The sequence below is a fragment of the Typopeltis vanoorti genome, chromosome 23, assembly GCF_054136105.1.
Source record: "Typopeltis vanoorti isolate ZY-2024b chromosome 23, IOZ_Tvanoo_1.0, whole genome shotgun sequence".
In the NCBI taxonomy this organism is placed as follows: Eukaryota; Metazoa; Arthropoda; class Arachnida; order Uropygi; family Thelyphonidae; genus Typopeltis; species Typopeltis vanoorti.
In genome coordinates, this window is record NC_143571.1 from 47,207,807 (window position 1) to 47,225,410 (window position 17,604).

Sequence of the window (17,604 nt, forward strand, 5' to 3'; positions counted from 1 at the left end):
TTTTTGTTTCATGTAGTATGATTCATCAGGGAGATCAATATTTAATGAGAATTGGAAGTCTTGTGTTTCAAAATATAGGGCAGCTTTTACCTCATCAGATTCAAGCTTTTCACACTCCAAATTCAATTTATCCTGTAAGTAGTTTTTGTTTCATATAATATTGATATTTTTCTTAATTTTTTTTATATTTAATTTTGTGTAGAAGTTGAAATTTTTCTTGAATGATGAAATTTTAGAATAAATTAAACAGCTGGTATAAAAATCCATAAAAATTGCACGATTTTATTGCCTATGGAACGTAGATTGCTGTTCTCATGATAATACCAAGAATGTTTTTATTAATTTATTTAACTAAATACTTCTCTGTTTCACTGCCTTGCTGAACTATACCACTAAAGTATATGTTTCCAATAGCTAGCAAATGCAAAAATGAAAAAGTTTCAGAAATTCTTCAATAACAGTTATATTAACTTTGACCAAGTAATAATTCAGAGCTATTTGCAGATAGTAATTTTATTTATACAGTAATGTCCTGCCTTACGATGATCCGATCATACAATGCTTTTCAGTTATCACCAATGCCCATTCACTCATACAACAGTCTTAAACATGACACCATGACGCTTCCATAAATCAACTGATGTATAGTTTTTCATGAACAGTTTGCTTATGATGTCATTACTCGCTACGTTTTTTTTTTTTTCATGTAAATTATAAAACTGCTTAGAACTATTATTTTATTTTATTGTTGTTAATAATGGTTGATTAAATTCAAAGTGATGTTAATGTTACTTTCAGTGAAAAGATGTGTAAATCTATTACATTACATACTAAGATTAAAATTATAAATTTAGTGATGATGGTGTATCAAACACTGAGATAGGCCACAGGCTAAACTTACCTTGCACTACTATAAAAAAATCCTTAGTCAGGTGAAAAGCACTACATTAATACAACAGTGATCCACATACATGACAATTGCTGAAGTGGGAAAACTTTTAATGGTGTAGATCAGTGACCAAACTGGTTGGCATAGTCCCTCAAGCGAAGCTATTCAGAATTACTTTTTGGTTGTGAAAATTATTCTAAAATTTTTGTTTGTATATTTGGACATAAGTGTTTTATTTATGTCATTTACACACATATATGACTGTTTAAAGACATTATTAAACCATTACATGCATCTACTAGTGAGAAAAAAATGCAGTGTTTCACTATTTAATGATGGTAGTCCAGAACCTAATGTGTTGTATGCCTATAATCTAAATAAATAACTTGCTGATCCTATCTCTTCCAGCTATTCATGGTGGGAGTGGACCTCCCAAGTGCTACTGGATTCTCTGTATAGTGGGAAGGAATATCTTCTCATCATAAAGAAATCCAAAGCTATTGAGTATTGGATGTTCTGGATTGAGTTGATATCAGTGTTTTTGATCTTTTTCCTGTGGAGAAAGAATAAATAGTGGACATTTCATTCACAATTCCTTAAAAAAAAACAGAGGGGAAGCATTTGTGTCTGTCAAAGGCAAAAGTGATAAAGACCTTCCTACAATGGAATTGTAGCAGATTCTGCCAAATTATTAATGTTATCAATTATTAATCAAATTATTAATGCAAATATTTTATGCCCTCTTGCATAAAATATTTGCATAAGACATTAAAAATATGCTTTTCTTTTCGAGAGACCTATCTAAAACCTACTGAGAACCCTACATTGCAGTGTATCACTCTCTCTGTCATCTATAAGGATAAAGAATAAAAGATGGGCTACCCATGGATGAGTTACCATCGTTATGAGCAACAGAACCCCATTCCAACAAGTCCAGCTCAACATTAATATAGAAGCAGTTGTCATTTGCTGCTCAGTAGGACCTCTTACTACATATTTTATGCTGCATCTAATTACTACCTTTCAGATATCTCACGATGACCTTAATAATTGCATGTAGTAGTAGCTATACCTATATTTACAGTGATGGCATACTCTTGCAAATAAATCCACCCAAATGGCTACACTGATAAAATATATCAAAAATATAAATTTTATATCTATGTTACTGTAATAGTATCAAAAGTTATGTTAACTTCGATGGCCACTTCGTGTCCATGTAATTTATGATTAGATTTTCATACATACGGTAAGTGGATATGGAATAACTCTTGAAAATTTGTCAGATCAGACGTACCTAAGATGTCTGCTTTGCAGACGATATTATGCTAGTCATTTCCACCACTCACAACTTCTTGAAACAACCTAGGTAAATAAAAATAGGGAATATTAAAAATCCAATCTTATTTCAAAGCCGAATATATGTAGAAACTTTGAAAGTTTCGATTTTGACCAGACATCTTATAAGAATACAATCCTAAGTATGGAAAAGATTGACTTCAATTGGGTTTATATAGGTCAAATTTATTTGAAACTAAGTAAGAAATACTGACAAGTTTTGCCAACTTAGCTGTTTAGCTTCTTCAGGGTAAAAAATTAATAGATACAAAACAACTTAAACACTAAAACTGTTCATGAAGGAAGAACCAAATACAACTGTATTTTTACAAAAACAGAAGAATGCGTACATCACACGCATGGAGTGTGTATGATGTACGCGTTCTTCCAAATATCAGGCAGAATTAATCCTTGGTTTCTATTTAGATTGTGTTTAGAACAGATAACTGTTATGGCTTCTTTTATGATTCGGGAGCAAAAATCTTCCTCTAAGTAGGGCATGGAGTTTTTGTACCATTCTATGGTATGGTTTGTCCTGGAGAAATGATGTGCTAACCCCGAATTGTCTTCTCTGTTATTGTTTACATCTCCTACATGTGTTTTTTTTCTGATTTCCAAACTTCTAGACGTCTGACCAGTAGAGTTTAATCTGCACGAACACGATGTTATAGACACCGGCATATTTGAAGAAAGCTTGACTGTCTTTTGGAGATATTAAGAATTGCCGAATAGTCTTTAAACGTTTAAAAGTCACTCGTATTCCATGTGGCTTGAGGAGTGCAGCAATCTTTTTGGAAACTGTCCCAGTATAAGGAATTGCGATGGTGGAATTATAATGTATTTCTTCAGATTGTCGTTGTGTGTGGGGGGGGGGGGTCACAGAAAAGTATCTTGTGGATCAATTTTCTTGGGTAATAACCGTTATCTAAAAGGTTTTTTGATATCAGGGATAGTTCAACTTTGAGATCTTTATCCTCTGTAGTGATGCAAGAGGCCCTATTTTTTAACATGTGTACAATGCTTAGTTTTTGAGAAATGTGGTGCGAAGATGTGAAGTGCAAGTATTGACATGTGTTGCTACAATCCTAAGTGTTGGAATTGCCTTAGCTTGCACTACTTAAAAGACACAAGCACTGGCCAGGCATCTCAAGAAGGGATTATATAAGGTGGATAGTTGGCATTTTGAATGGATTTAGAGGTAGGTATTTTGAGAAAGTATTAAGTGAGAAATTAGAAATGCAGAGTCAGGAAAAAATAGAATATTGCGGTGGGGGGGGGGGGGGGTAAGTGTAGATCCAGACAACATAGAGGTGAGTAAGTGGGAGAGTAATCACATGATGTTTCTTGAAAAAAGCTCCTCAGGTTCGTAACTTTAGTGGGATTATCAACACAAGGTGTTAGGGAGGTTTTGGGATTAAGGGGGATATTGCGCCTTATTGTCTAAAGCCAGAGGTACAGAGGTATTCAGAAGTAAGGAGTTTTTGGCATTGGTTAGTTATAATCATTAGTGAGATCTGGTTGATAGAAGATGAGATAATCATAGGGATAGAATGCAAGGGATATAGCATTTTTAGAGGGAACAGAATAGAAGGTTAGGTTTTGCTAATAATAGCAGAACAACTGAATAGCAGTACATCATGAGGAGAGGGATAGAGGATAGTTCAGCTATTCAGTATAAGATAGAGGCCAACAAGATAAAAATATATTAGTTGCTGCTATAGGCCAGAGGAGGAGGGAGTTATAAGGGAGAATGTAGATGGCATACATTGACGAGGTATTAATTATTATGAAGGTTGCATAGACTGGAAAGAGGAATGGAATTTATACAACTGCTAAGGGATAATTATCTGAGCCAACATGTAATGAAGGAAACATGAAGTTCAAGAATGCTGGAGCTGGAGATAACATTAGAGAAGTCAGTAGTAACTAATGTAACCACTCTGCCTCCACTTCCCTCCATGTGAGGCATCTGGAGGGGACCTCCTGTTTTTTTTTTACTATCCTGTCTTTCAGACTACAACTGGAATCCATGCCTTACCAATGTGTTTCCCATGCAGTGCAGTTCAACCCATGACATGATCTGCAAAGGGGGATCCTAGTAGTCTTGCACTACTTTGGCCCCCTTCAGCAAGATGGGCAGTCCTGGAAGGCTTGGATCAGTCAGCTAGTGGACTTCCTGCAAGGGTCAAGTGCTGCAGTAAGTTTCCTTCCCCATGCTGTGAGGCAGGGCCCAAGGCTTGCTGTGGTGCTCATATAGCGTCCTGGGTAGCCGTGGCATTCCACTTTCAAGCCATTGGTTGCCAAAGGTGGGTATCCATGTGTGGCTCCATGTTGGGTGTGTGTGTGAGGGAGCTCTTGAGCTAAAAAAACACTTGAGCATGAATTCTTCATCCTCAATTGTTTTAGGAGCCTTAACAAAGTCTCAACCAAATAATGGTACCTTTTGATAACAGATGAAAGAAAGAAACAAAACATACGAGATACCAGTATAAGGTTTAGAAGGACTATTGAGAAAGATACTTAAGAAACTTCGTTCTGGTGTTATCTTTGGTAGAATCATCATGAAAACATTCTGAAAATCTGCTGAGAACATCATCATCATCACTGGGTGGAATATCAATAACAGTTAAAATAGCTGTTAGTTTTTCAGGAAATAACAATGTATACTAGAATATTAATTATAAGAGACTTTAATTAATACCTTCCTATATTTTGGCAATGTTACATTGCCATCATCAGGGATCACAAAAACAACAACAATGATTTGTGCATGCAAACACTAACATTGGGCAAATGAGGCAAAAGAAAGGCAACAGAAGTTGGTCCTAGAGTCCTAAAAGGTGTCCCCTAGTGCGCTAAATTGGGTACTCTTAGTCATTGGGCTGATAATCTTGAAATATATGGTTTCCAAATTTGGGGCAGTCTCTGCACCCAAATTTGTTATGGTTTGAAAGTTTTTCAGAGCTGAGGTATATTCAAGGAATAGTCTTTCATACTTGTATTGCTGTGGTATAATAGTGGCCTTCTTCCAACATATTCTGTGGTGGGTGTCCAAAGCATGGTCAGTAAGTCCTGAGTGGCTGCATTGGTGGAACGAGATGTAGTCTTTGTGTTTGGATATCCTGATATTGGCTGTTCTTCCTGTTTGGCCAAAATAGAACAGTTTTACAACTGCAAGACACCTGGTTGTAAGGTCATATTTTCTTTGGATCTTTGTCAGTTTTTTTTTGGGTGTGATCCAGATATATAGAATGATAATAGATTTTGCATAATCTACTCTGATGGGGAGGGGGGGGTTGTAACCATTGGCTAAGAAAGTTAAAGATATGGTCAAATTCAGTAATTAGGGTACTGTTATCAGAACTGATTAATTTTTCCCTGTTATATAGGTTTTTATAATCCCATATTGTTGGAGTTTGGGGAGGGGGAGTGACTGCTGGTGAATGTATCTACCTATATATGTAGGTTTTCTGTAAACGGAGAGTGCCAGAGGTCCATCAGGCTATGTAATCAGAGTGTTTAGGAATGGGAGACTGTTGTTGCTGTTTTTCTTTTCCAAGGTAAACTGGATCATGAGATGTTGATTGTTTAGGTGTGTTAAGAAATTTTGGAGTGTATCTAGGCCATGCAGCCAACTGGAGAACACATAATCCAAATAGCATAGCCATACAGTGAGTTTTTGTGGGGCAAAGTTTAAGACTTTTTCTTCAAAGGTCGCCCAGGAGTGGAGAACCCATGGCTGTCCCTTCAGTCTGTAGAATTTTCCTTGATAAACGAAATTGCCTGAGTTCATGGTGAACTGAAACAGGGCTGAGATATCAGGAGGAAATATGGTTTGGATGAGGTCTAAGGTATCTTGAGTGGAACATTAGTGAATAAAGAGGAGACATCAGAAATAATCATTATGTCAGTACATTGGACATAATGATCCAATGAGATTTTCTATACCGGCTTTAAAGTGGGCTGAGTTTTTTGTGTGTGAAGGTGTGTTGCCAGTATATTGTGTGAGCACTTGAGCTAAATGTTTGGCTAATTTGTGTGTGGGTGAATCAGTGCCATCCTCAATGGAACGTAATGGAACATTTTGCTTATAGATTTTTGGTAGTCCATATATCCAAGGTGGGAGGGATCTAGAGTTATAAGGTTTTAGTTTCTTTGTAACTTCCATTGGCCGAGAGATAACCTTTTTATGGAGCAGTCTGATCTGTATACTGGTGGGATCATAGTCTATAGGGAGATAGGTAGAATGATCTAGAAGTAAGGAGGCAAGCTTACCTGTGTAATCGAATTGGTTTAAAACCACAGTGACATTTCCCTTATCTGCTTTAGTAATTACTATTTTGTTGTTGCTTTTAATTCCTTGCAGAGCTTCAAATTTCTTTTTGCATCCGGTCTGATGTTGTTGACAATATGCTATGTTGATATGTGCCATGAAGATATCTTCCCATTATACCTTGTATCATTATTTACCTCCGTTCTCCTGGCTGACACTAATGAAGCTATCTGTGTGTTAGAAGAAGGGTTTGCTGCGACAATGAATGTCGATTTTTGGACGATATCCTTTCTGACACCTCAAACACTTCAGAAGACAAAGAATACAATGTTGACACATTAATAAATTTGAAAGTCTACAAAAAAACTCAGCTTCCAAACCTCAACTACCTCCTAACACCGTAATAAACCTATCATCTCTTACCATGAAGCTTGAAGCAATTAGTGCACTTGCACATGGCCATAACTACACAATAGCACCTAAAAAAATTCCTGCAGAAGAAATAATGATACAAGTAGAATGAGGTATCCACAGCCTTCCTAACCAACAACATCATAGTGGAACTATTTATTTAATTATTAATATCCTGTGTGTACTGCTGTAACCTCTATCATGGCACAGTGTGACTTTTGCTGTCTTTATGCCATAAAACCAGAAAGCAACTAACCAACCTCCTTCACCTGGGAAAAACAATCGTATGGTCTTGCTCTAGGACAGTGATTTTCAACCTTTTCAATAATACGGCACACCTAGACTAATTATTAAAATTTTGTGGCACACTAAAAATATATTCTTTTAATTTTTTTGTTGATCTGACAAAAAATAGGCATAATTTTGATTGATTTACACACACACACAAGAAGAGGGAAGACCAGACACTAATAAATAAATGCGCAAATTACGACATTATTTCTTTCAGTTAATTTGTTTTCATAAATCTTGCAGTACACCTAAAATCGCTGCTCTAGAAGGCTGCATGGATATGCAGAATGATCTGTTAAGAAGAGGTATATGTGAAATTACAAAGTTGGTGATTATGGCAAAGTGAGAAGTCATCCTAGATCAACTGCAAGGTATAAGAATATGTAGGATAGCAATGTTAGCAGTGTACATGAGATGGTTAAAATGTTTTTGAAGAAAGCAGTATCACACAGATATACTCAGAATTAGAAAGACAGATCAGGTAGGAATTAGATGAACAGCAACATTAAGCAGAAGTTGTAGAAAAATAAAAAATTGTTGAGGATGAATAAAGAGAAAGGTGATTAACGAGCCCATGAGCAGTGCAAGGCACAGGCAAGAGGGGTAAGACTTGTATGGTAAGAAAGAGCATTATGAGTGGAAATTAGCTGTTATGCCAGAAAAAATCTTATAGTGTGCTTTTACTATGTGTCAAGTAAAAGGACAAATGTTGATGTTTTCAATGTTTCTGCCTATTTTCATTATCTTTGTCTTTTTAATGCTCTATAACATCATCTGTATAAAGTAACGAGCTGACACCAACATCTCCAATCTTGATATCAGGTGTAATACTGCTTTCCTTTATAATATGATCCATATAAATGATGAATAACAGTGGAGATAATGCACACCCTTGTCACCCACCTGACTTAACATCAACAAATCTTACTGTACCTCCTTCAATTGTAACTGCTGATTTACAACTCAAATAGAGACTATGGATTACTTGATATAATGTCCAACTTACACTATATAACCAAAATGTTTTGAACAGCTTTCCTCTTGTGCACAGTGATACAAAATGCGCAGTGGCAATTAGAGCACCTGCAAAACTCCTTCCAGAGTGTCTCGTAAATAAACGTAAATAAACCAAGTGTTTGAAAGGAAAAATAAGCATAAGAATGGGAGAGTTTCTGAAATGAAGGAAAGAGTGTTGTACGGTGACTCGTTATTAAGAGGAGTGATAGATGGGAGTTTAACTAAATTGTACTTACCAGGTGCAAAATTTAAGGATGTAAGTGAGAGTATTAGAGTGCAAAAAAACAGAGGGTGTGAAAGAATTGATAGTTGTGGCAGGTACAAATGAATGAAAGGAGCTGGATTTTTTATGAGAGAGGACGTAGCGAAAGAAAAGAGTGACAGAGTTAGGATGGTGAGTCTGTTGCTGCGGTATGACAGAGAGGAGTTTAGAAGGAGGGCCATAATCGCAAATGACATTATGTGCAGGTTATGCAGATTGTGTGGTGTGGAATTTGTGGATGTGTGAAATGAGTTTGATGGGCGAAAGGATTTATACAAGATGGATGGCCTGCATTTGAATGGATTTGGTGTGCGGAGACTGGAAAAAATGTTGCTGAATGAAGTGAAAATGGATGTGCAGAACCAGGGAAACTAGAACTACCAAGGAGGTGGGGGGGGAGTGGATATGCAGACATCAGTGAGACATTTGAGTGTAAGAATGTATATAATGATCCTGAGCCAGTACTAAGGACAAAAAAATCGAAATGGGTTAGTTAAAATAACGCATCAAGATAGGGATGGGACAAAGGGACCTCTGCATTTCATGTATCACCGACTCCCACCATTGTTGTGTGGTCCTCGACTTGTGTGCAGGGGCTGAGTCCTGCTGGAAGGTCCACTGCCTACCATGAAACAAGGTGTTATTCAGGGGCTGTACCACAGGTTCCAGTGCAGTGTCTTCATATACTTGGCAGAGGTACATACCCAATCGTTTTGTCAGTTAAATGGCTCTTCAATGGTGAAAATCTTCTAATCTGCGAGAAGAAAATCTCTCTGTGTCTGTTGTTGTTGTTGTTGGCGTACTGCCGGAGAAGTGCCTCTGATTTTGTCATCCTCTGCCAAATGTGCCCAACCACATATCACCATCTGATTGGTGTCTGGAGCTCCCAATCTGAATCTGTTAGGCTTCAAATTATGGGTCGGAGCCTGAGAGAGTAGCCCAGAAGAAACGATACCCAGCATCACCAGCCTGAAAGTGGATTTGGAACTAGCAGTGGCGGTGTTTTTGGACGTTGTGCATGCTGCCATCGATATGTCGCCTCACAGACTTCAGATGTGTGTGTGTGCGTGTGAAGGTATAAGGGAGAGACATTCCGAACATTGAGTGCTGCTATGTGCACGTTATATTGTTTGTATGTGCTGGAAGCTGTAAATGATTTACTTATAGATTAAAGGTTTATGTGCTGTTCAAGCTGTAGCATTATTTATGGCTAGACTAGGTAATAAGGTACAGGCCAGACAAGTTTTGAGCATTGTTCAGAAAGCTAAATCGGAGGATGAAATGAAATTGGCAGTGTAGGCTAAAAGCAATCTAATAGAATTTTATCTTTATGTTGCAAGTAAAAGAAAGAATAACTTTACTGAATACAGATGAAATTCTTGCATCAGAAGGTGAGTGTTAAATTAATGTCAGAAGAAGAAGAAGATTCTTTAATTGATGAGTGGTCACTTTGCTGAGATATATCTGTTAGGTGTATGTAACATGGTATGCAGTGCTACTACTACACTGGACAAAGAGATAGAGGTGCGTAATAATGAGGTTGATGAGATGTTTCATAATCTGGATAAGAATTTGTCAGTATGAACAAATGAAATATTATCACCTATACTAAACTTTAGTCTCAGCCCAGATAAAATACTACAGGAAGGAAAGAGTGTATGATAGTTCCATTGTGTAGAAGGGTGAAGCAAAAATAACTACCAACCTATTAGTATCTCTAGACTGGTGATGAAGATTTTAGAGAAGTTGGTAAGAACTCGCATGCAGAAATGAGTGGACATACAAGCTATACTCTGCAAAGAACAACATGAATTTACTAAGGGGAGGTCGTGTTTTAGCAGTTTGCTCATATTTTATAACAGTGGTATGGCTGAGTTGGATAAAGGGAATGGGTTCATTGTGATACTATTGGACTTTGCTAAGGGACTGTTGCATAAACTGGAGAATATGGATTGGAATATAAACTACTTTCACTCGGACAAGTGGATGGTTGACAGATAGGTATCAGAAAATGGTATACAGTGGTGTAAATCTGCCAGATTTAAAGCGACTAGTGATATACCACAAATACTTTAGCCATTGTTGTTCAATCTATGCATTAATGATTTTATGAAGGATCTGGTAGGAGATATTCATTTATTTGCTGATGATGCAAAGATAAGCAGGGCAAGCAGCAATGTTACTGATATCTAGTTTATGGAATGCTTTGAATAGACTGAAAATGTGAGCAAATGATAGTGATTATCAGTTCAAATTAGTAAGTGTAAAGTTATAGGATAATTGTGATGTTGAAACAAACATTGACATGCAAATTAAGTCATTTTGCCTCTTCATGTGGACTACTGTGCACAGATTTGGGCTCTTGGGTTTGAAAGGGATAACAAAGCTATGGCTAAGGTGGAAAGAAGAGTTACAAAGATTATGGATAGATTATTAATATACAATTATTAATATTAATATAATTATCCCTGATAAAAAGAGGGAGAAAGAGAGGTGATGTTATAAAGGTCTATAAATTTCTAAATAGATGTTAGAGGATATTGATGAAATTTTTTTTAACCACCATTTTTATAACACCCAAGAGATATACATTGAGTATATCTGTTTCAACAGAGATATACTCAGATGCCTTGCTTCATCTTCTTCTTCTGTTCATTGAACATCCACCGATGCCATATGGTCACTCCAATGCTCAGTGATATGCCACACCAGTCATTGCCATGTAGTCCAGTTGCATGCTTTTCTGGGGCTTCAACTCTCTGAAGATCAGTCACTAGATGCAACATATGGGTTTGGATATTAAGTTGGTTGTCTGATTGATATCAAAGGGTTGTGTATGGATGGGTAATATCAGGGTAAAAAAAATTACTAGCAGAGGGCTCAGTACTGGGACCACTACTGTATAACCTTTATGTCAATAATATTGTCACTGAAATTCAAGGAGATATTCAGTTGTTTGCAGATAACTGGAAGCTGTGGAAAATTATTGAGAGTAGTGCTGATGCAGTGGTGATTATGACATGCTTAGAAAAAAAGCTTAAATCTGTACTATGGCATAAAACACTGCAGGGTAAGGATGTCAGTAGTGCATGAGATATAGTTAAGGGTCATCTAGAGGAAGCAGTATTAAATTGTATACCTAGGATAAGTGAGATTAATCAGGTAGGAGTCAGATGGATGAGTAATATCATTAAGCACAAGCTGCAGAAGAAGAAAATGCTGTGGAAGATATATTAAGAGAAAGGTGACCAGTAAACTCGTGAACAGTATGAGGAAGGAAAAATCAGATTATGAGAAGAATTTAGCCGATCCCAAAGAGTTCTTTCATTATGTGATGATGGTCACAAGGAGATAGAAGTAGCTAAAATAATTGCGTTACTGAGTGACTACTTTGCAAGGGTAAATCATCCCAGTGAAGTTACTACTTTAACCTATGTGACAGACACTAATGTGGGAACAGAGGTGGATGAATTGGAGGTTCTTAGGATATTGCAGAATCTCACTGTCTTGGAGGGACAGCCAAGTGTGGTGATATTCATGACCACAAACCACACAGTTATAGCAGCAGCCTTATGACACTTTGCATTGTCTTGTTGAAAGAGACAGTGGACTTCCTACTTTTTGCCGTTTCTATAGAAATGCCACAAAGTAGGAGTATTGCATTGTCCAGAATGTCCAGATACCTCTTGGAATTCAGTGTGGACCCAGGAAAAACAGGACTATACCATCACACTGCCATCTCCAAATTTCATAGTTGCAGTTATGTACTCTGGTAAAGAGAACATTCACCAGGCATCTGTTACCCACACCCATCCATCTACTCGGAATAATGGTGTAGTGGGATTCATTGCTCCATGACACAGCTTACCAAGCTTCCACATCCCACTGTTTACACTGCATCACTGAAGATGATGATGCTGCATGTTTTTTTGGGTAATGTGAGGTTTGCATGTTGCAGTCCTACCATAGAAACCCATATTGTGAGCCTTGGTTCTGAATTGTGCAGATCTCTGTTCCTGTAGAAGTCTATAGTCACATTTGGTAAGTGTGGCCACTGCGGGTAGCACTTGCAGTTAACTCCCTGCACTTCTATCTCAATAATAGTATTACTGATTGGGATGGTCCAATTTGTTACCACTTTGCTGAACAGATAGGCCTGCAACATGGCATCCTATCACAATGTCTCTTTCAAACTCTGTTAGTTCCCTTCTCGCAGCCATTTCACCTGGACACAGTTGGGTTCACAGACAATTCATCACAAGGAAAATTCACTGTGTGAACTTTTGATCACTGAAAATGTTATTCACTAGAAAATTGAAATGAATTGCATTGATACCAATGTATAAAAAGTAAATGCAGTGCAAGATAAATTTTGCAAAATAAAATTGTATATAAAAATATAATTTTATTATTATCTATGTATTAGTCATCACAGTTATCCCAGTGGCTGGTTGCTTCACAACCATATGCTTGGGAAAGGAGTGTCCTAGATTCGAATCCCGTCACTGACATGAGGCGCTTAGGATCTTTCTGAGACATAGCCAAGTTAGCCAGTTTTGGGCGAGGACTACAGGGTTTTTCTCCCCAGTTTATGTGGGGTTTTTCCTCCCGCAAGCAATCAAACCAGCCCTGAGAACATTACTCTTCTTCAGACATAGGATACACTGAGAGGCATAGGGCCAACCACCTTATCCTCGTATAATGGTTGTGGTTATCATTAATATTCCATCAACAGAATCTGTAGTATCAAAGTAAGAAAGACGAAACAGAAATTAGGAAACTCACCAATCAATAAAATATTACTTTCACTGTATAAGAAGAAAAATATATTATGAAAATCTAAATAAATATACATAGATATTTCCCTCTTTTACCTCTATGTGTCGAGAGTTTCTATTCCTTATAACCACAACCATTATATGAGGATAAGGTGGTTGGCCCTATGCCAGTCAGTGTATCCTATGTCTGTAGAAGCATTATGTTCTCAAGGCCGGTTTGCCTGCATGCGGGAGGAAAAAGCCCCACATAAACTGGAGAGTAAAACCGTACAGTCCTCGCCCAAAACTGGCTAACTTGGCTAAGTCTGAGAAAGATCCTAAGCTCCTCATGTCAGCGACAGGATTCGAACCCAGGACACTCCTTTCCCAGGCATATGGTTGTGAAGCAACCAGTCACTTGGCTAACCGTGTGGACTAATACATAGATACATAATAAAATTTTAATTTGTGAAATTTATCTTGCACTGTATTTACTTTTAATATATCGGTATCAATGCAGTATCATTTCAATAGTTTGCATGATGAATTTTCCCTGCGATGAATTGTCCGGACACACAGTTGCACTGACTTGTTACATGGTACTATGCACCTTGCCCATTGACTTCTTTCCAAGCAGGGCATACACACACACACACACACATACTGCTTTTGCCTCATTTTATACTGTGGGCAAGTAAAATTTTTTATAACCTGTAGAGTTATCTACTTAAATATTTAAGTAGATATTTAAGTATTTGGTATTTCTGGAGCCCTGAATTGAAGGGCTGTGATCTTCAAAAAAAAAGTAGCTTGATTGGCAAAAGAGAGAGGACATGATCAAAACATATAGCCTATTAAAGAGATTTTATAGGATTGACAACTGAAGACTTTTTTTTCAGTTCATTGCAGGAAAGTAGAGAACAAGGGGGTTAGCCCTGGGAATTGCATAAGAGTGTGGTCCGCAAGTTTGTTAGGAGAGTGGTGAACAGGGGAAAATGGGTTCCTTCAGTTGGTTCTGTGTGTTGTTTTGGTTCAAGGAAAAGTAAGATAGATATATTCTGTGGACAATTGTTAAAGTGGATCTTCCACAATAAGTCTTTGACTCCATGGAGATGCCTGAGAAATAGTGGTAACATGGCAGCTTAGTTCTACTGTTCTAAAGTAGAACTAGGCTGCCATGTTACCACTATTTCTAAGCTTTAGAACAGTTCTACTTTCTAAAGCTTAGAAATACTGTTCTAAAGACCATATTTGGTCTTTAGAACAGTATTTCTAGATTATCTTATCTTGGCCTGCCCACGAGTATCAATGTGTTATGTACAACCTTTGTTGAGTGGGGTTATCATTCAGGTGGGCTGGAATGGGAAGACTGCAACATGTCATAAAAAATTACAGCCTTAATAGTGCTACAATCCCCAATCCACAGCATGCTGAGTTCTTTACAATGTTATGTGCTATTCTTGTGTGTTACAGCAGCAGTTCTAATTTCTCAGAACTCAACACAGTTACACAACTTTGTTTAAAACTCAACTAAGTTATGAAGTGAGCTTTAGTAACAAAAAATGGTAAGCCCTGCCATGTCAGATTCAGGTTTTTTTATATTTTATTTTTTTTTATTTATTTAGTATTAATATTCTTTTTTTAATGATAATTCCAACATATGTGAAAGGTAGGAAGCTGAGTAGAAAAAAGAAAATTCTTGTGCATTTGTTGTTCACCTAGAAACACTCCCCTCTCAATGAAAATGTTTGGTCACAAAAAAAAAAAAAAAAAAAAAAAAAAAACATCAAATTACTTTGAAACCTTTCTTACATTTAATCCAAATTTTAGTTGCTTATAGACTAATTCAACTTATGTCCCTCTAAAAGGATTGGTGACATGATGGATGCCAAGAGTTGAAACTCTATCTTTCATAATTGTTGCAATATAAATGTATATGCTGATGAGTTTGACTTTGGTCCATCCTCCTATCCCTCTTTTCCGTCCTAGGATGGGTTGAGGCCCCTCCTAATGAGGGGTTACTGGCGCATCCTGCACATACATAATAAATAGATAATGTTTTCCATTATAGATGTTATCTGTTATTTTCCTGAGTAATCACCTATTTCCTAGAAATAGGTGATTTAACAAATAAAAAGTACTGTATATGTTATTACTTCTTTTTTTTATTATTTTAAAGTTAATTTATTTTTGTTATTATGTCATTTTTCATGCTACCTCTCCTCAAGTTTTTCAAATTACTTGAGTTCCGAAATTAATAATTATGCTATTGAAGAGAGAGTTGAACATAAAGAAGTCTTCATAGATCTTAACCATTTGTCTGCCATTTCATATAGTACTGCAGGAAATAAAAGTTCTCATCATTTTTTAAAATGCTTATTATTGTTTTGTATTTTAAGTCATCTTTATATCCATGTATATTTCTATAGAATTTCTACTAAACATTAACAGGTTGGTTACAAAGTTATAAGAATGTACTGGAGTATGAGAGGTCTGGGAAAACGATGCCAATATATATGCAGCATCCGTGATGTTAATGGTAAGCCAGAATTTAGAATTCATGTTCGTGAACATGGATATGATGAAATAACATTAAAAGATATTACTCCAAAAGGTAAGTTATCAATTTTTTCTTTCTTCTCTTCATAAGGATATTTATTATTTTATACAAATAATAATAATAAAGACAATTGATTGTACATTATAGTGCAATGTGATAATTTTAAAAATATAAAATTTTATTCCATATACTACTGCAAGCTTGAAAAAAGAAAAAATACCAAGCAAAAGATTATTTAAGCAATAATTAAAAGAATAATAAAAAAAAATTTTTTTTAATTAAATAGCTGATGGAAGTAACTTATTTTGAAGATCTTTACAAAAAAGAACTTCAGTAAGATTTATGCAGATGCAGTTATAAACTATCATAGTGTGACCTGGCAGGACAACCAAAATCAAAATATGCTGGAAGAAGGTGCCACTCTACTTCACTACAGTAAATATAAATACAAGAGCCTATTCCTTGAATCTGCTTCTGCCTTAATATAAAGAAAATTTATATTTAAAGACTGCGCCACTTTATATCTGAATTAGTTCAAGAACTGAAGAAAAGACAACTCACAACTATCTCTCCTTTTAGGTGTTGATATTGTATATACTGGCCAAGTATATTTAACTTATTTATCTCTCCTGCTTTGGTTTGAATATTTTATGAATGGTGCAGTAAAAGAGATTCAGGCAAAATACAACTTTAGATTAACAAAAACTAACATTTAATTTAGAATCACAAATTTTACACACTTAAGATCAAATCACTAAATAAGTTATTATAAACACTTCAGCCTTTCTGATAATAAGACGATGGTAAATCTGTTATCTCTATTACAGTTTTCTCACAGGAAATTGACACTTGTCAATCTATACTTTGGATCCGACATTTAATTATTACGATGTTCTTAACCTAAAAAATGGTTGCTAGTTGATTTCTAATATAAATATAGAGAAAATTTATATTTATAGACTGTGCCACTCTATATCTGAATTAGTTCAAGAATTGAAGATAAATCAACCCTCAACTATTTCTCCTTAATATTTATACTGGCCGAGAATATTTAACTTACTTAATTTACCCGCTTTGGTTCGAATATTTTATGAATGGTGCAGTAAAAGAGATTCAGGCAAAATACAACATTAGATTAACAAAAACAAACATTTCATTTTATAATCACAAATTTTACACTTAAGTTCAAATCAGTAATTAAGATATCACATACATTTTAACTCCTAAGGTAAATTCATTCATTCAACTCATACAATGGTAAATCTGTTATCTCTATAATACAGTCTTTTCACAGTTTCTTAAGTTCTAAATACAACAAAAATTACAGTAATACCTCTTCACAAACAAACACTTTTAATTTTACACTTCAGCTAATTCTCACCAATAGTTACTGTTATTAAAAGGAAATTCTAAGATGAACCTCACACACTTCTCTGTATAGGAATATTAATGGTTGGAATAATCTTACCGATAATCTTTTTTCTTCATTTACTTATACGTAAGCACTTTTTATAACTGTAAACACTTAAACAGAATATGGCACCCATTAAATAAATCTTCTAAGCAATAACTGAATTAATCGTCAGTCACTATACACATAAACAAACGTTCTTGCATGAAATACTACTGATCACTTATGAATTAAGGCAATACAGAATAATTCCTTAACTTGAGGTTTTATATGCACAGTTGTTCACTCTTCCGGCATTCAATTAATTCTTAGACACTACAATTCTAAACACAGCTATCGGTAAACTTCAACTTTACAGCTCTACTATTCTCTAGTAACTCCGTGCTTTGTTTCAA

At 35.9% G+C, this 17,604-nt stretch overlaps 1 protein-coding gene across 1 annotated transcript in view; it reads left to right on the plus strand.

Moving 5' to 3' along the window:
• The window catches only part of LOC150093819 (histone-lysine N-methyltransferase 2C-like), a 1,065,326-nt gene that overhangs the window by 980,638 nt on the left and 67,084 nt on the right, over positions 1-17,604 (plus strand). The window contains exons 69-70 of the mRNA XM_090412524.1: positions 17-134; positions 15,690-15,852. Coding sequence (XP_090268650.1) covers positions 17-134; positions 15,690-15,852 — 281 coding nt within the window. The remainder of the gene's footprint in view (positions 1-16; positions 135-15,689; positions 15,853-17,604) is intronic.